This window comes from Helicoverpa armigera, chromosome 9 (genome assembly GCF_030705265.1).
Source record: "Helicoverpa armigera isolate CAAS_96S chromosome 9, ASM3070526v1, whole genome shotgun sequence".
In the NCBI taxonomy this organism is placed as follows: Eukaryota; Metazoa; Arthropoda; class Insecta; order Lepidoptera; family Noctuidae; genus Helicoverpa; species Helicoverpa armigera.
The window spans coordinates 10,051,807-10,072,767 of NC_087128.1; the positions used below are offsets into that span (position 1 = coordinate 10,051,807).

General features: G+C 40.3%; 1 protein-coding gene across 1 annotated transcript in view; it reads right to left on the reverse strand.

Annotated features, from left to right (window-relative positions):
- Positions 1-20,698, reverse strand: part of LOC110369767 (T-box transcription factor TBX6) — a 36,688-nt gene extending 15,990 nt beyond the window's left edge. The window contains exons 1-2 of the mRNA XM_021325315.3: positions 20,404-20,698; positions 13,743-13,860 (exon numbers count right to left, since the gene is read on the reverse strand). Of these exons, the coding sequence (XP_021180990.3) occupies positions 13,743-13,860; positions 20,404-20,482 (197 nt within the window). The 5' untranslated portion in view covers positions 20,483-20,698. The remainder of the gene's footprint in view (positions 1-13,742; positions 13,861-20,403) is intronic.
- Positions 20,699-20,961: the final 263 nt, after the last annotated feature.

Consider the following 20,961-nt stretch of genomic DNA (forward strand, 5'->3'; position numbering starts at 1 on the left):
CAGTTCTGATGCGCGCGCGCATCACTCGGAATTAAGATCTTGTCCAAGATTACATTCCTAGCGGCTGATTAATAGGCAATTTTGTTTGCTAATTTATTACCTTTCTTTAAACAGAAATATTGCTAACATTAAATACTGGATAAATTGTCAGCTATTTTTCAAACAACTGCTGCCACAACAGGTAACATTCCATGTTTACAACTGTCGTTATGTCTACAAACATGGCGAGACAAGTCCAAACACAAATATATGTTCAAATAGTGGTGTATCGACGCGCATGTTGACCGTACGTTGACAAATCCCTTCACTCGGCTACCGTTCGTAAGATGGCTGTTATCAGCCGCCGGCCACTTATCGAGCCGTTTGAAAGCTCCGCGCGCCGACAAAGAGGTGACGATCCACGCGCAAAATATCATGAAAAATATACCGCCCGATCATACTATCTAAATCGTAATTTCCACAAGGGACCCATACAACCTGTAATGAACATTCTGAACCATTAAACATTCGATAGCAGCGATGACGAATTAAACATAATGCGTGTCATGTCAGCCTTTTTATTTAAAGTGTTTTATGTTATGGAATTTTGTTTACGATACAGTTTAAACGAGAATGCAAATGAAATAAAGATACTATAAAAACGGGACCGCCATAAAAGGCCTCTCGAGAGCTTAAGCCGCGGCGGTGGGAAGGGACTTAGGGAACACAATGGGACCACCAGAATCGCGTTGAATAAACTTTAGAGTGGGTCGTAAATCGGTAACAACTTGCCAATTGCCGCACGGAGGCGCTAACTGCGGCAAAGAAACTGTCATATCCGCTCTAGCATCCGCACGAGAACCGCTCGAGCGACCGCCTCGCGCGACCGACTCGCCGCGAGTTGTTGAGCACGACGCGCTCACACACAGCCACTTGCATTCATCAACATTACTTCAGCAGCTCACACACTCGAATCTGACAGATGTCGTCTGTAAACTTTAATGACTCCTGATCACTGTTTAACGTCGTCGACACTAACCTACCCCTCTCGCCAGCCAGTTATCTTTACTGCTAATTTCATGAGCTTTTTATCTTCCAAGTTCAATGTTACGCTGGAGACAGTCGTTAAGGCACAGAGGACACGTTGTTCGACACATCTGGGCTTCAATTCGAAGTAACGCGAAGGATAAACAACTTTGGAGTGTACAATACTTGTGTTGTGTATCCAGCGCCTAACCCGCGCTCCGGCCGGTTTTTTCGATTGCCCAGATGTGGGCCTGGGTAAACACCTCCGCCATTGTCTGCCCATATAAAAAATCATACACCTGGAAGTGTCAAATTGTTCACTCGGACTGTGAGAGCGGCCCGTGTGAATCTCGCTCGCTCGCTGTATGTGCACACAAATATTTGTATTTAGCGTGCTTTATCCTGCTCCTAAATCGTCAAAACACGATTATCTACAATCTGCAACTAAATTATAGTTAAATGCCCAACTGCTTAGCGCACAAGGTTGTTTTTTACAACATAATGTTCTTAGAAGAACGTTTTATTTTTTAAAGGCTTCGTCGTGTGTAATATTTCTGAAACCTATAAAATGTAATTCCCGTTCTATAACTACATAATTATATGTAAATTATCTTAATGGTTCGGCATCGCTATGGGCAGTTGACGTGCGGTCAGATAATGTTCTACAACTGCTAAAAACCTTTTACTGTGTAATTATAAACGCGTAAACGGCAGCTTACGACGCAATCGACGCATGCGCAGTAATGAGCGGTGTGTGTGTCCGCGGGTGGGGTCTATCCCGCGCGACACTCTTGCGCAAGGGACTGATGGCCACGCATGCTCACCACATGCTCATTGTTATCCTACTGTAGTGGGCCGCTAAGACGGAACCAAACTCCATGAATCAGCAATAACGCATAACGATAACACATTAGGGGCGGTCAGGATGTAGCAGTCAATGCGTATTATACAATCAGACCGGAAAGTATCCTGTCGACAACATTCAGAACGTTGTTTGCTCTAAAATTCACAAATATTTTCAATGTCATCGAAAAAAACGTTCCCGCACCACTCCCATATGCTTGGAGAGCTCGCCATGCAAACCAAACAAACTACACTTATAAAGAAATACATTGGTTCAAAACAAATAAACCAATTTGGGCTCGGCCACAAAAAAGCCACGGAATCATCTCGGGAGATGTAACGACATATTAGCATATTGATGGCTACCTCTATCTGTCGTCCTTTGTTTAAAATCAGCGACAGCACCTTCAATCATAACGATCGCTTTCAAAAAAAGATTTATTTTATTGGCTAGTTTTTGCCGTGCGGCTGCAGGTGGTAACAAAAAAATATTGCACCGGCTACCTTGCTCAACGACCCTTGTTTTATAACAAAATTGATTAAAGCCCTCGAATGCTTTGTTATTAGATAATAACGGTTAGTGATCGTTTCTGATATTTACATTTATGAAATCCTGTCAAGTTTTGTTTGATGATGAGGAATGACGTCATCGGCGGTTTTATTGCGTTTAGTGGTGTCACGCGATGCAGCGAGAATGCGCAGTAAGTAATTGTAGATGTTAGAGATTATGACTAGGTCTGGGCTCGACTGGGGGCGGGGCGGGGACACAAAGCTCGCCCGCGGCGCGCGCGCACCTGCGCGACATGTTTATGCGCATCTCGTCGCCAAATTTACAACCGCCCTGAACAAGGGCACCGCTCTTGCGGAAATTGAAAATGTTTAATCGCCACATCGGCACCCTTTCATCCAATGAGTTGCCGTCCGCCATAGTTTCAATTGCACCCATTTCGCTTTAGTGCACCGTTCGCAGATTGTAAACGTATCTGTAAAGGGTACCGCCTCAATTAATACCCGATCTTACGCCAGTCGCCGATTGGTTTTATTACCGCATAAGTAAATGAATTCGCAGCCTGTTTTATCTCAGTGTGTTTATTTATACATTGATAATTCTGCAGTATCAATTTTCTCTGCAAAACTTCTTTGGAACTTTATCATACAAAGTCATGTAAGCTTCGTTACTTTAATACGACCTACTTGCTATCAGACGTTTTGATATTATCTTAATTAAAGCAATTAGTCAGAAGTTTTTAGTTCCCATCATCATTATTAATAAGCTAATGATTCGAGCTTAATCATGGCATTACAGGAAATAAGTAGTTTAACTGATAAGTTAACTGGCAAGTCTGTAACAGTAGCAGGAACATGTAGCTTTCCGAAACACATATCAAATCTATACGGGAAATTGTATGTATAAAATAGATCAAAAATTAGAATGAGCTTAAGAAATATATATACATTTTTAACTTAATTAATGAAAAGGGAACAAATAAACACCACATTTGGACAAGATATTTGTATAAACACCTCGTAGTGGGAGCTTACGCGAAAAAGCTCAAATTTCAAATGAATATGGATGTCGTTACGGTGAAAGTAGGGAATTAATTCAGCACCTTTTGGGGCGCCGGCGCCGCGGCATTCACGCGTGGCACAAAGCTTGTTGCTCGTAAATTGCGAATGGAAGGGCCGACAAACGCGCAGTAATTTAGTTGACAGTGGGTACCAGAGCCGGCCGACCAGGAGACGTCCCGACCGCCGCGCAGCGCGGGCCCCATACAAAGCTTATCTACACGCCGCATCTAGAGCCTATTATGAGCCTGACGCCGAACTCAACACAACAGATCGTTAAGATTACGCTTTGCCAATACACAGTTCGGTAATTCATGCCGCATAAACGATTAAAGAATTCGCCGACAATTAAAAATTAATTAGTTATAATATCGACCCAAAAAACTGCACGAATAACTACGTCGATGGAACGTGGCATTGACAAACGATTCCTGATGTTCATTGGTGTTTTTTTCTTACCTAATCAAGTGCTAATTTAGATTCATATAACAATGTGAGCTAGTCATCAAACTGAAACAAAACCATCTCAAGAATTAATGAGAACCATTTGATTGCATTACTCGTGGACCTTAATTGTCCGATCAACAATTCTTGGGTTGCGTTACAATGTTTCATGCAAAGCTGGTCCTTGTATACGTTCTGTAGAGTTGAAATTGAAGTGCAGCCGGGCTGGTCGCGGCGAGCGCCCCCAGTCCGGTGGCGACCGCTCGTTAGCTCCCGAGCCGGCATAAATCACACCGTTTTATGAGAACTCCCAATTTTTTAACATTTTGAGTTAATGAAATGCGAGCGCAGTATGGGACCCGACTAGCGACATTAAAAAGGACAACCCATAAGATCGGACAGTTTCTAATTATAATCCTGTCAAAGATGTGATATAAGCAAAGAATTGATGATCGCTACAAACGCGGTGATTTTATCTAAGATAATAGCGATCTGTTGATAGTAGCTGTTGAATGTTAATATTTGTCATATTTTTTATTTGTTTGTCATCGAAGTAAACCCCTGCTATGAGAGGTCATAAAACTACCATCGGTTACATTGTTAATCTGCTAAGGATACCGTTCAGCAAAGTGGTTCACTCGACTATTAGCCAGAAACAAACTGTTTGGAAATGCAAGCTATCGATTGCGGAATAGTGCAATTAAGGATCCCCCACCAAGTCCCCAAGCATTGCATCTAATTTGCAGCAGTTAGCAAGAATAACAAGAACCATTAACCACAAGTACAATAAGGGAACACGGTAGTGGCAGTCAAACGAGGAGCTATCAATCAAGCACAGGATCTTCGCTCATCGTACCGTAATGCCGCGATCCCTAGAACCACGACCATCCTGATCGCAACCATATTTCATAGGAATAGAGTTCATTATCCTTTAACGGAAGTCATGGAGAATGGCGCCAGTATTTTAGGATTTTCGAAGAAGCGAAAGGGTTAGGCTGCGAATTAAAGTTGCGCACACGCACGGAGGGGGGATCACTAGCGCCGACAAAGGCACCGCCGCACGCGAGCTGCCCGATTCACAATTAAGCCCGCGTGTGTTAATTGATATTAATTCTGTGCGGATGGTACAAGCAGAGAACGGCTTGCGTATTACTCAAAGATCGTTTCTGTAACTGTTCGCGAGTTTACTGGCCGTCATTATGCTGCGGGTGGTACTGATTGAATGTTGAGTCATCTGATACAGTTATTTTGATCCAGTTAATTTTGGGTCGAATACATATAAATCTTAAACGAATACATACTTATTTCGAAACATAGAATGCAATAAAATAATTTGCAATACACCCATATAATTCATATAGTTCTGATCTTCGAAATATGTGACGAGAGGCTTTGAGAGCGAGTCGGGCAATTATGTCCGCTCCGGTTCCATACTTGGTTCACATTGCAATGGTCGAGCCTAATGTCGCTCGATTGGTCCTTTTACGCCAGTCGCTAATCGCTCCCACAAGATCCACATGACAGTCGGTAGGTACCGGGAATCGCGCCAAGGCTGGCGTAATGTGTCGGGTTCAAACGCGCCGCGGCCGCGTCATCAACGCAATTAGTGGGCGTTGCGACATCCAGCACACTATTGACATTGAACCCTTGTTACATATTTCACAGAAATGTGTTTTGATGTCGCCTCATCGTCACGTCTCAACTAATATGTGCGGACTTTAATCTCGAACGCATTGCTCGCCTCTAATTGCAGTGCATGCAGTCGTCTTGCAATTCTCATGTACGGTATCATGCCGGGGCATTTTTCTGCGAAGTCTATAATTGATATTGATGCGGTACTTAGTTAGATATTTGTTAGATTGTAACGTGCATTAGAATGAGTAAGAGCTGTGTAGAAAGTTTTTGTAGCAAGAGATGAGGACTAGGGCCTTCCAAGAGTGAGGCCGCAATTACAGAGGAATGCGCCTCAGTCGTGATGTTTGCGTTTGGTAAGATCCAGTTAAGTAGGCATCATGCATGCAACTTTTATAGCGTTGACCAAACTATCAGTGAGCATCTCGACGCTTACGTATTCTTGTCAACATTCATGTCCAAATCAGTCATGTTCTCACAGCGCACACTTAGACGCCGGAGCGACACATTTATTCGAGAATCGTGCGTCCGTCTGCACCCAGAGTCGCCCATTGCGCTTATCTGAGGTTTCGGTAGCGGTCGCCGTGCGCGATACACATCGGCGCGTGATGTCGCGATGCGCGGGCGCGGCTGCGCGATGCTATCGGCACACGAGCGCGCGGGTGGCTCGCTCTCTGCCTCCGACTCCCAGACTCAGTTCACGGCGTCGCACATCATTGTCGCCACGGTACTGCCTTTTAACAACTATCGAGTTTCAAAGCAATAGAATGTGCTATGGGTCCTTCGAGAACCTTCATTTAATATGTATCCAATCTGATTACCTATTAGACACGCAGCATAAATATATATCTACCTACTCAAACGACATAATAGCTTACAAACACGCATTACTGTAAATCAGCATTCTATAAGCAACATCACACGGCTCGTTAGCGACAAATCTTGCGTGAAATGTAACAAATTCGTATATATCACAAGGTTTTTTCTGACCGCTACCATTGTACGTGGGCTCCTATGTTTTTACGAGCGCGTTATGATAAACGACGCACCCTGAACAACTGTCGGGTTATAATCACCTCGGGTTCTGGGAGACGCATTATGGACACGTACGACCACGCACGTACTTAATGCACTGGATGCTTTCATGTCCTGCGATGTTAGATGTCACCTTAACAACTCAACTCAACTCCTGACACTATCGATAGTAAGCGAACAGACAACACTTGTATCAGATTACACAGACCAAATCAAATGTTTGTTTTAGATCAAAAGCTTGAACCCACAAAAAAGTAATGGCGTATCGGAACACGAGATTACTTTTTTCTGCATCAAAGAAGTCATCTGAAAGAATGCGAGTTGTCTCATTCGGTAACATTACAATTTGTTGGGTAGCAGAGCCAAGTCGGACTCCGTGAGAATAATTCCCGAGTTCCGAGTAACATGGGTTAAACGCTTGTATCGAGAGATACCGATCTAACCCGAGCTTCTCGTTGGCGCCATAAAAACAAAACATCTTCAACACGACCACTTTCTTCCCTAAATTATTCGTGGAATTTACGACGTTTCAACCGACAAAAATGTTATAACCTAATGAGAAATTATCATCAGAGCCGCTGTCTGTCGCTCGGCAAAAACCGACTCATGCGCCGCTCCACGATGATGCCCGGACGCATATTTTTTATATTCTAAATTCGAATTATCATTTTCGTGTTTGTTTTTTACCTCGATCGTCGATTGTTTTAGGTTGTGGCGGGACAAAAAGGCGCGGGAGCCGGCGATGACTGTGCTTTTCTGATGATCACTCAACTTTGAGCTCGACACTCACGGTGGAGGATTTCTCTTATGCACGAGCTACATCGACAGCTCAACATTAAACGTTACCACGGGCGTACACCTGATGCCGACGATGGATAGCACGTTTATAAATATGTGAGGAACGGTGCGTGGTGTGTTCCCCAGAGATATTGCGATATGATCGGCCGAAGGCGGCGACTATTCGGCGCGTGCTTCAGATTCCTGGTCCTTTTATCCGGAATTACCCATTACATACAATGACATTACGTTTTTACAGCGACATTATTTCTTAAGGTTCATCTAAGCCTTCATTACTATAAACGTTTTCTATCAACTTACAATTGTACAAACAACTCTTACTATACATTTAAGGGTTCTAACGTTTATCGTAATTGCGGTTCACTTTGGAAATGCAATTGTTTGGACTTTTATTTAGGTAAGTACTTCTAACTACTCCAACGTTACTTCCGGGGTGATACACAAGAATTGGATTAACACATAAGAAAGATATCAGCTTAATTAATTAATAAGCAGGATGTGTGTCAACAGAACCTGCAGGAGAGGGCAAAGGTCTAACAAATTTCCGAGCTAACTGATCGAACCTTCATTAATTTTCCTCGGACAAGTAACCGCCTGCTGGTATCGGAGTCTAAAACAAAGAGGCATTATGTCAATTCGTAGCGAGTGCAGCACTAGTCGCGATATCTCTCAATCTGGCACGTCGGTGCGCGGCTAGGAGATATGGAGTGGTGCTCGCTGGAGGAGTGACGAGTGGAGCAGAGCCGGAGACGGGCGACTGTCATAATCTGATTATTAGTGGTGCGTGGCTGGGGCGGGGCGCGCGGCGGGCGGCCGGCGCGCCGCAGGCGGTCGGCGCCCGCGCACGTCCCGCTCGCGCCCGCAGGGACGCGCGCTCGGCCGGGCGACAAGCGACTCGTGGTAAAACAAAAGGAATGTTGCCGGCGACGCTTTGAGGCGCCGGCGCCGCTCCCCGCGCAACCTAATCACCCATTTTAATTACGACACAGATCGAATCAATTAATCGGTATTTCTGTTAAAACAAGCGCCGGAATGAGCTTACGCTCGTTTGTTAGATATGATTTCTGGACGTAGATCCGAGATGTGATTAGACTTTTATCTCGTAAAAGTCGGCGGTAATTGTCAATATTACTGAAGTAATTCATGTTCACAAATTGACTGCGAGTGTATAACGCTGGGCTCTGACGCTGCGACCGTTGCTAGTACCCGACCATGCGCAGACGTTTTTAATTATAACTTATGATTTTTTCAAGCGAATTCGGGCGCGCCCTTCCCGACCAATAACACAAGAATAAATAACGAGTTTTTGTGTTGTGTGTTTGTTTTTAAAATGGCGGGAGGTCCGCGCGACGACACGCGAGCGATGCGCGCCGGCGGCCGCGGCCCGGCTCGCCCATTTGTCATATTTCAGTTTTGAGAAAAAATAAATAACCTACTCTATTCCAACCGATGTTTGTTTGTACAGCGATTATTGAGGGTTAAGTATTATCTCTGAACATGCAGCGGAACAGATGGGCCGTGTCGCCGACAGCGCGTATCTATGCAGTTTGTTATTGTGCGGAGCGCGCGAGCCGCGAGCATGTGGGCCTACAATGTTGACGCGAGGATTATTGTTTTTTAATCGCCTGTCACATCTTCGTCGTCGTCAGTTTCGTTAAACAAAACTTCGCGAAAACGTCTGGAAAGATTTCGTATCCAATTTATTTATATATTATTATATTATTTATTATTATATTAATTATTGTGGTGTTGATTCGTCTAATACGTTTCTGTATTAATTAGGCCTACAAAAGATGAGGCGATAGGCTCGCGTGAACAAACACTCAACCTGTATAAAGGTAAACATGTTGGCACATAGAGTCGCTCAGCCCTGTCTATGTATCTACAAAGCAATTTACAATTCCTCACAGGTGGGAAAATTGAGATGGCTGTTTCTACAGATCCCAAGTTAACACATAAAGCTCGCGCGCATGGCCGCCGAGCGAGGCAGGTGTTAACTCCGACTACACACGCCGCCCGGCCCCGCTTGCACAAACGAACCGCCCAAATCCACTGTTTGCGCAACCAATTAACCCGCCGAAGCCAGCCCCTCTCCGCGAACCAAACCAGATAAAGAACGGACAAGAACAGCTTTTAACACTGTTTGAACAACAACTAAAAGCTTCGAATTACAGTACCCAATGTTACCAGTTCCCAACGGGGCAGCTCGCATAGAATAACTCAATTACTGCGCGCACGCACCTCGGCTAGTGCTCAATACGAGAAACGCATGAAATATTTTTGACCCATTTGGATTCGTATGGCGCCAGGGTCGGCGCCAGCGCGCCCCCGGCCTCTCTCACGCGGGATCGTTAATACAAAACAAACAAAAGTGACCTCTAGACGGGCGCGGCCAGCTAAGCTAACGAGATTCACCAACCGCTGGATAAAGCGGTAAATTATCGGAATGTTAGCCGGGCGGCGGCGCGCGGTGGTCTGCGCCGGCGGCCGCGCCAAAAAAACGTGTAGGAGATGACAGGAGCACAGATGAACCCGGCTAATTATCGGCCAGCGCAAAAACTGCGACAGTGCGCAGGCGCGCCGCTACAGCCATCGCGCACGACAGCTATTCGTTTGCGAACAGCGTCTAGTTTTTACTGGTCATTTTAATAAGAGAGTGGTCGACGACGCGATGCGGTCCTCGAACGCTAATTACACGCCATTAATTACGGAATATTTTCATTTTTAATTCCGTCAGAAGTCGAACGGACGTGATGTTCATTATTGATCGAACTTTCTTTTGGCGGTGCGCGGCTATGGTGGTCGGCCGCCCTTCTTTACCGTGAAACAATTACGTATCCAAAAATATGATTAAAATATCTAACGAGTCAATCTGCGTCTGATTGTGAGAGCATAGACAGTAATGCGTGCATGTTCCGGCGGCATGTGGCGCAGCGAGGCCGCGCGGTGGGTCGCGGTGGGTCGCCTCGGCTCTCGCTCGCAGGAAGGCGGAGGCGCCGAGATCGCGACGACTGTGTAATTTCTTCACTGCTCGCACCCACATTATCGATCACGAAAAAAATATAATTGTAGGGGTACCGTCGTAAAGCAAACAAGCTTATAATAAGGTGTAATTTGTGCTCGGCCATTTAGAGAAATGCACAAATTGCCGGGGCAGCTGTTTGTTTTGTCTATGACGGAGGTCCGGCCCCGTCTCCCAAATTATCCGTTAACAAGGCTCGCGTCAGATTCAGCAGTCCTAATGGGTTTTCGTTAAGTTTTTGTTATTATTTTGTAATTTATTACGAGTAATATGTTTTTGTGTATTGGATTCTTGGATTCCGACAGCTGCATTGTTTAATTGAGTCGATGATGGTTAGACAAAGTTTTTTCATTCAATTCAAAATGTCGCGTTGTCGCTGCGTGTCACCGGGGCGCGGCGCATGCGCAGGGCGGGCGGAGGGCGGCGCGCCTTCCCACGAAACGTTGATAAATGCTTTGACAGGTGCAAATTATGAAATATCTCTCAATTCAATATCGTGGCCAATAAAAAGAACTGCGTACATGGAAAACAATTACTGGCTCGTTATTTGCCAATTTCACGGTAAACATAGTCAACCAATCGATGTTTTGTAGAAATAAAAATGTTAGGAAACTAAATACCATGTTTTTGTCGTACCGGTTGACATTAGTTACATTACGGGTGAAAAAATGATGCAGAGCTGTGGGTTTGTCCGAACGATGAATTAAGATGATTTCAACAAATAACGTTTACCGAAAAACCAATTTAATTGGACTTATTGCTGCGAGCCAACTGCCATACAAACTATTACGGGCGCACCGTACAATTCACTTAATTTCCAAGAATTTATGTTTTAATAATGACTTCTTGCCCGAGGCAGTACGGGTCGCGTAAAATGATTTCTGAGCCCCTTTCACATAGTTAAGTGGTCTTACACGATTGGCACACAAAACATGAATGAATCATTGAGTACTTATTTAAAATGGATTGTCGCTAATTTTAGGAGATAGCATAATGATTTCCTTTCCTTAGCTAGGCTATGGCTCGAAAGGGGGCTGCGAGGCTGCCGTACACGCCCTGTCGACCTACCTAAATTATGGGAACGGAGATGTCATCTTGAAGGTTGACATTAAGAACGCATTCAACTCGGTGAACAGGGACACCTTGCTGGCAGAAGCCAAAAAAGAAATACCCCAAATTTTTAGTTTCCTCTGGCAGTGCTATAGACATCCAACCAAATTACTTTATCGGGACAACCTATTAGAATCCGCTGTTGGCTGTCAACAAGGTGATCCCCTCGGGCCTGTGATCTTTAGTTTGGCAATTAACCCAATAATTCGGCAACTAAATTCTGAATTTAACGTCTGGTATCTCGACGATGGGACCCTGGGAGGCAACAGAGATACCGTACTTAATGATTTCATTTTCCTAAGAGACAAACTCCATAACATTGGCCTTGACCTAAACATTTCCAAATGCGAACTCTTTATATCTGACACAACCGACAGACAGACGACACTCCAAAAATTTAACGCAGTAGCCGATGGCATAAAAATAATAGACAAAAGTTCTCTTTGCCTCCTGGGGTCACCAGTACTAGAAGAGTCATTTTCGGATTTTATTGAGAACAAAATTCAAAATTTCAATGATATTTCGGAAAGGTTATTCAAAATTAATATACATTCAGCCATCACCATCCTACGATACTGCTGCTTTGGCCCCAAATTAACCTACATCTTGCGTGCTTCTCATTTATGGAAGCACATCAACCTTTTGGATCAAATCGATAAAATAATTCGACATACACTTTCATCAATTTTAAATGTGGCCTTGGACGACAAAGCTTGGTCTCAAGCTACACTTCCCATCCGTATGGGAGGGCTTGGCGTCCGCAAAATTTCCAGTATTAGTTTACCGGCATTTATTTCCTCCGTCCATGGCACTGACAAATTGATCAGGAAAATTCTACCTATTACACTGATCAATTTTGAGGTGCCATGCCTGGCGGAGGCTATTAATGCCTGGAAAGTCACATGCCCGAATACCGATCTACCCGCCAACCCATCCTCCCAGAGACAGTGGGATGAGCCGCTCTGCAGAGTAATACGGAAAAATCTCATTGATACGTCAATTACTTCTGCGGAGCGAGCACGCCTACTGGCTGTGGGTGAATGGGAGTCAGGTCTTTGGCTTCACGCATTTCCGTCGGCAAACATAGGCACCATGTTTGACGACACCACTTTCAGACTCGCTGTCTGCCTGCGTCTGGGTGCTTCGTGCTGCACTCCTCACCGCTGCCACTGCGGGGAAGCTGTCAACAGCCTCGGTCACCACGGCCTGTCGTGCAGTCGGAGTGCGGGCCGCATACCACGACATGCGAATATCAACGACGTGATCCGTCGGGCTCTTGTTGCCGTCGGCGTGCCAGCCGTACTTGAACCAAATGGTTTGGCACGCGACGATGGCAAGAGACCAGACGGCATGTCGCTATTTCCGTGGAAGATGGGTAGGACTTTAGTGTGGGACGCGACCTGCGTCGACACTCTTGCGCCATCCCATCTTCCTAGAACTGCGTGTTGCGTTGGCTCCGCCGCTTCACAAGCAGAGGACCTCAAACGGCGCAAATATAGTAGCCTTATCGGGAATTACATGTTTGAGCCGTTTGGGGTTGAAACTCTCGGGCCGTGGGGTCCGAGTGCTCACGCGCTTGCGAAGGAAATTTCTAAGCGCCTTGTTGACACTTCTCGTGACCCAAGGGCTGGCTTTTATTTCGCACAGAGGTTGAGCATTGCCATCCAACGTGGCAATGCTGCCAGCCTTCTGGGTACATTACCCGGTGACAGCGATGAGGAGCAATTTTTTGATGCTATGTATTAGTTTTAAGTTGTACATATAAGTTTATTTTTATTTTTCCTTTGGTTAAACTGACCGATACACCTCAAATTTTATTTCATTTTCATTTCGTAAAAGCATTTCCAATAAACATGACTACTTTCGCAACCCTTTGCCAACTATGTTATGGCTTCAAGTCTTAGCCGGATGCAGCTGTGTACCAGTATTTTACATGGAGCAACAAATATACCACCTGTATATGGAATGCTAATAAAGAATTGAGTATTGAGTATTGCCTATCTGACCTCCACAACCTGATACCAATTTTTAAATCAACGTAACTAAAAAATCTAATTCGAACATAGAAAATCTTAAGTTTCACCTCAGTCTCAAATTTTCTAGAACTTCCTTTGGTCCTTTGAGTCCATAATTAACATAAGTGCCTCTTAACAAAATCTTAATCGAACTAGGAAAATCTTATGTCGTTATGTATGTTAATCTACACTTTTCACATTTTCCTGAACTTACGTTAGTCCTTTAAGTCCACAATGAACATAAGTATTTTGTTATTGTTATATGAGCTTACCTTCCACCCTTGGTGATGATCATTTCAGTGCCGATATCGTGGAAGCGCCGCCAGAGGTCGCCGTTAAGCAGTCTAGCTTCACAAGCCGGCGGCTCTGCGTCCGCGCCGACGCGGTGTTCTAAGGAAAAAAATAAAATTCAAAATTATTTTCTATGCTTCATTTTCATCATCATTGTCAATTATATATTTAGTGTCCTACTGATGTGCTGACTAAAGAGTGACTGAAAAGGTACTGCACAGTGAGATAAAACAAAAGAAAATTTGATTTTTTAAGTCAACTCTGATTGTGGGTCTGCATAATGTATTTAGTTGCGATTTAGTATGGGTATAGATTGAAGTCTGAGAAAAATGTAATATTCTATATTTTATCCATTAATTTTAATAGGTAATGGAAGTAATAATTGTTAAAACTGTCAACTGTAATAAGCGAAAAAAATCTAAAAAATAAAAGTTCACACGTTCTATTAACTTTTCAAATTAAGTTAATACCTAATAATGCGATAATTTACTTAATTAAATTACGCTCATAATACTTGCAATTTAATTAGATCGTAAAACTTTATGATGGTATACTTAACTACTTCAGTTTTTCCAGTTACAGTAAACTTTCTGAAATAAGTATATTTTATAAACTACAGTATACATTTTAAACGTTTCAGAGCTCATTTTATCCGCATAAAATAATATTTATTTACTTAGTATCTATAAATATTGAAAATAGTTGCGATAATATATCTGCAGAACTCCGTGAAGTCATCTAGATAAACCAAGTTTATTGGCTATATAAGTAAACTTTATATTAATTACATCTAAATAATTATTTAAAGTAAAAATAAGTGCCTATGTGCATGTATGTTTGCATAAAAAACCAACTAGACTTGTAAAGAAGTTGCAGGGCGGTGAACATAAAATAAATATAATTAAATTGTCAAGATTAACCAGATGAATTTGTGAAGTCTGTAATATTCCTAATACAAGGCAGAGCACGTTACAAAATAATTATACATACGTAATTGTAATTATACATGAATAATACCCTTTGACCATACTTGCAAGATAAAAAAAACACCTATATTATTCCTAATTGTAAGTATGACAAAATAATGATAATGCATGCTAGCAATATAGATTTAGACAAAGAAGGTTGTTTTAAACTTGCAAAGAGGTATTTATTTATTTAACCTCGTTCTAAAGTCAACAGCGTTTATCATCCATCACTGACCATTGCAAAATTATACTTTATTCTATGCTAAATTTGAAAAAGAGGATGTATGCATCGTTTAAGTTAATTTACATGATTCCACGCCTCCTTTGCATCTGCCATTTTGAAAACCTATTTAATTTGTTTCATTTAACGCATGCAACAAAGGGTGTACTAAGTATGAATGTAGGTAGATGGAGAGGAAGACCTAAGAAAAGATGGATGGACTGCCTGACTGATGGAAGATGACATGAATAAGAAGGGAGTGAGTGTCAGTATGACGAGTGACAGGGGAAAATGGAAGCGGAAGACATATCGCGCCGACTCCAAATAAAATTGGGAACAGAGCAGGAGGAAGAGAGATTTAACCATCTTACAAAAGCTTCAACATTTAAACTAATCAGTTATTCGAAGTCATTTTATATTTCCACAAAGACCGTCAAACGTGAATACCACGTCATTTAAGAAGGTACTAAAGTTAACAGTCAATATAAAATGTCTGATGAACCTCACAAGATATTAGGATGTATAAAATTAGATTACGGACAGTCATTTCGCACTCCGTTCAGCTCTAATCTTTTCCTTCATCAATGTTTCAATTTTAAATTAATTATATGCGGTCATATTAAATATCACTGACGTATGCGAATGACATTTCAAAGTAATCAGAATCGGGTCCATCCCTATATTGCAAAAATATTCATTCATAAACTTAAATTGTAATTTATGATCGTGTGGGCGGTTCATTTGATGCAGTTTGTTAATATGGATATAGTCTTTCTACGTATACCTATACTATACAATATTATGAGTTACCTAAGCTTTTTCCGGACTGTATTGCATACTTTCAGATTTTCAGAATATATCTATTTTTACACTGAAATATTGTAGGCCTTTGCTTTGATCCCACTAAACATATGTATGACTGTCAAATTCAGCGGATAGATAAGATTACTTAACTCCTGCGCAACTCATATGCCACTTCTCTAGTAAAGCAGTCACGGTGACAAATCTGTCCATGTATCGAGAACCACCGTTAAATGAAACGCAATAAACCTCGGTATGTAACTGTTACCGACACTCCAATCATTCACGACTTTATTAATTAATAATTTACAGTCGTTAGTTCAAGCCGACACGCCGTGCAAGACATCTATGGGTACAGCACTAATGAGGTAATACCACGAAAATGCTCACAGAATCTGATAACATCTACAAATGCGACATTTTATTTTTAAACCTTATTTTGTAAGAACTAAAGTTTATTTTCGAAGTTACAGTTTGTATGATTACACGGTCTTCTTGATATTAATATTGTTTTTTTACGAGTGAAGTTTTGGCGACGGGCGCCGCGCAATGCTCGGATCAAAGGACCGATATGGAAATTATTGTATGCGTTGATCGTTGCGCTTTGTAAGGTTTTAGTATTTAATTTTATGGACAGTTTATAGGTAATGTTTATTTGTGCGTTTGAAATTGAATGTTACATTTCTAATTTACATTAAGGTCAAATGCGTTATTGATTGTGTTGTTAATTTTCCGTAAAAGTTTTCATATTGTTGTGAAACTTTTACACCTTTTGGGTTTTAGATATTATCACAGTTTACCTTAATAGTTACTTCGATATTACACATCCAGATAACTGTTAAATAAAGTTATTACATACAAGTATTATTTAATCGGAAAATTACATTGTTATAATACAACCATTGTTTATTCATCCAAAAATATACCTTCCCAAAAAAATTACAATTAGGTACAAACAACACGCAAGTATTCTTCTTACATACAAAAAGCGAACACACGAGTTCCCAATTATTTGATGACGCAGGACATTGATGGCTGTAATGACAGCTGCGGCCGATTTAAGATGCAATTAACTTTGATCAGCCGCGATCATCCCGGCTGAATGGATTGACACTCAATGAAATATAATTGTGGGGAATCTGCACCAGATTTCGGCAATGTGATAAAAGCTTGGATAAAATGGGAATAAAACATATTATAATGTTAAGTATGGTAGCCGACAGAATCTACTCCTTTTTGGGAAGTTGGTTAGAAAGGATGTTATTTCCTATAATAAGTTCTGGAAAATTCTCATTCTGGAAAAACGATATTTTTCATTTTCAGATATCAGTTAATCGCTCTGTAAATTTATGCAAACAAACAAATCAACATTTGTATTTAAAATATTGGTTTACGATTGTGGTTTTTACTTCTAAGAACTAAGGCAGCGCTTCTTTTGTTTTTATTTTAATAAAATGAAGGAAAAAATGATTTAGGGGATCTTTAGCTCTCATTGTAAAAAATATTAAAAATTAATAAAGAGAATTAATTTATACGTAGAAACAACCACGTTGATAAAAATATGATAACAAATGCATTTAACATAAAAATTACAATAAAAGATAATATCGTATCCTGTAAGCGTGAAATGGCCTATCTTTAGATTACTATAATCGTCGACAAATTGACACCTCAGGCTAGACAAAGACAGGTGACATTATTATACTGCCTTATAAAACTTACAGAAGGGACAAGAGAATAGACCTCTATATTATATACCTATTTTCTATAAAACCCGTCTAAAAGTATGTCATTCAATAATAAACCTTAACACTAGAAAAATAGGGTCGCTTATCCCTATTTCACTATTAACAGGTGCACCACAATATGCAATATCAAGTGACATAATATCAATCATGCTGACCAATTATAAACCCTATGATTAAGGTGATAAGGCATAAAATATCTTGTTACAGGTCGATTAGTAAAAACTAGCCATTTATAAGGAATCTTAATTATTTCACAATAATGAATAATGGACGCCCTTTCGTCCTAATAGGGATTACGTAGAAACCTTTGAAAGGGACAAATAGGGGACAAAGCAAGAATAACGAGTGTTCTTACATCTATGGAATAATGTATTTATTCATAATAATAATATTCAATAAATATGTATGTGTGTCTTTTTTATTTAAGGCTATATTTTTCAGAGCGGCTTATGCAAATAAATTCTAGTTCTTGAAGGATGACTAGTGACAGCTCTTGGTTAAGTTTTGTGTTGTTTTAACCATTATCATAACTAAAACTTTATGAGGATCCATAACAGCAACATGGAGTAACTCCAATTTCCAATTTCTTCGTAGTTATCGAAAAACCTTTCACCACGAAATAGCCACAGCATCAGAGCCTTTAGATTGCTATAAATAATAAACCTACCGTGTTGTATCGCAATATGTATTATAGATAAAGATAGAAGATATTATTTATTCTAAATCATAAAAGCAAATACACCGTCCTCGTGTCTGTATTAAACCCAAAAATTGCACGGATTTTCATGCCGTTTTCATCAATACATAGAGTGATTCATGTTTAAGGTTTAGGTATATTAAACTAATATTTACTAGCTTTACTACAATCAATAAAAATAAACACAACGACCATCAAATGCCCCCTTTACCCTGTAGGTTAAAACAACAAAAAGTATCGTTATTTAATCCGAGCTTAAACAATGGAGTAAAAACACCATGAATGAGTAGATGCCTGCACGTGAGAGGGGGTCATTACGGCAAACTGTATGGTGCCATGTACTTGTGTAGGTGTAGGTATATAAGGCTTTATCCTTTGAGTAAGCTGGTTAAGAATTTTTGTTAAAGAATTGGTCCTAGGAAACATGATAAATTAGCGTAGATTATGTAAAATAATTATAAATCTAAAATTATTTATAAAAGGACTACTGATAATAATTCAATAATCGAATAAATACCTTTTTTATATTTATTTATGCGTATCTTAAGAGAAATATAGAAAAACTTCCAAAATAATTAAGCTCTTACAAAAGACTTCAACGCGCTTCTTAACGAAAATTACAATTTAAATACGTTGTTTTGTATTTTTTCGTCTTGTGTGGTTCGTTCCAATTCAATTTACTTATTGATATACAAACAGTATTTATCAAAACATTTTTACCATAGAAGTATATTTTGCTATTAAATCTATTTATATTTTTTTTTCTATAAAACTCTTAATTAACAACAATCGCCTTTCCATACATTGTTTTGTAGCCTATAAAGTTGTTAACCACCGTTTTGTTGAACCCTTGTGTTAATCAAACCATTTGTTTAGCGTCTATTGAGACAAGTCTGAGACCACCGCGACTATCGCTAGGCGTATTTGTAGTTCCCATCTTTTCTTTACTAGTAAAGATACATTTTCTTTTGTTTTTCACTTGACTTTTAAGGAATGGGTAGGTATCTTTAATAAGGTATGGGTAAATCCACTTATGGTTTTGTTACTAAGTATCTATTAAGTTTGTTATTAAGTGTTAGAGGTACCGTTAACTTTCTGCCATTGGGCATTATAGTATAGCCGTTGGTGAATTTTTCACTGTTTATCCGCAATATCGAATAAATTGTATTATCATTCAGATTATTTATTTTCTTAAGTCAAATTGCAGATTTAAGTCTTCCACTATCTACAGAAGAAAGAATATAAAATCAATTTAGTTCTTTTTAAAACCCGTTTATTACCGTTATTTATTATTTTAATGTATTTATCGGTAAAATTGCAATTCTTTATGTCTTCCCATTTATCATATTAACGCTAGAACATCAAATAATTATTTATAATTTTCTTGGTAACTTTTTAATACTATTAAAATAGTTGAAAAAACCTGAATCGATTTTAAATTTTAATGACAATTATGTGCTTTAACGATTAACACTTTGTTTTAATTGGTAATTAATTAGCATATTCTTGTTATTTGTTAATTAGTTCATACCTCATTATCGCAACGACTCTATTAGAGCCAGGTATTCAAGATTAGGAATATACCTATACCTAATTAAACGTGAGAAGGTACAGTTATTCAGCCTGTTTGAAACAATTATAGTAAAAAATTTCACAAGGCTTCAGCCGAAAAAAAATACATGGAATACTGAATATTTTTAAGCCGTTCATCATTCTTATAATTAAGCTTTGTGTGTATAAAATGCATCGCCAACATTTTTCTGTTTTAAAGAAAATTTAGCATACATAGTTAAACCTCTTGCTTTGAAACCACAGAAGGTTATCTCCACCTATTAAAATCTACATATATTCAAACGTGATAATTCCTAAGTAAATTAGTTTATCGCATGTCCAGATCAAAATTATACGTTATGATATTATTTATGCTGACGGCTAACAAGATTGTTAGAGTTTACAAACTAGTTTCAGTCACCAATGTTACGACATTATGACCTGTGTTATGAGATTAGATGTTAGATAAGCAGATTATAATAAGGTTGTTTAGGAAAGAAAAGGCTGTTTTGCAAGCTTTAGTTAGGTATAGAAAGGTAGAAAGAGGATTTCGGAAATCAGGCTTAGGTATGGGACAGACGTATAAGATAATCAGAATTACATAGTCATCAATATTCATCGTTTCTATCATCTAAAAGTTAGGAGGTTGTAACTTACGCAAACCACTCAGTGATGCCGCATGCAACATTTGCTGCCTCAGCAAATACTCCCCAAAGTGCGCCTGATCCATCATCATCTTGGAATTACAACAGACACCAAAATAACAGTCACAGCAGAGTCACTTCACATCAACATCATCAAATCAGTCTCGAAAATACATAAAAACCTTCTTACAAAGTTCCAAAATAGAACACAAATACAGACTCAGGTCTCACAAAAAGTTCATAATTAAAAACAAACGAAAGAAGGAAAGGACGACGGCTATACGTGGCTACGGAGCGACAGCTGCGTTTACACTAGACATGTGTAAGTGATGCGAGTAATGCATTACGCGTAATATTACCCGACCGCGTAGAGTAATATCACACATTACTCGACTAAATTAAGCATCACACATCACACTAAACATTACGCGGTCGCGCAGCTCTCGACATCACTTATGACTTGTGCGATGAATGAAATGAATGCAGAGCGCACGGCGTTCTATTCGGCTATGTTCGGTTTATTTCGTAAGTTCCGATCCGAACATGGCGTGCGCGACTTGAATTTCGCTCG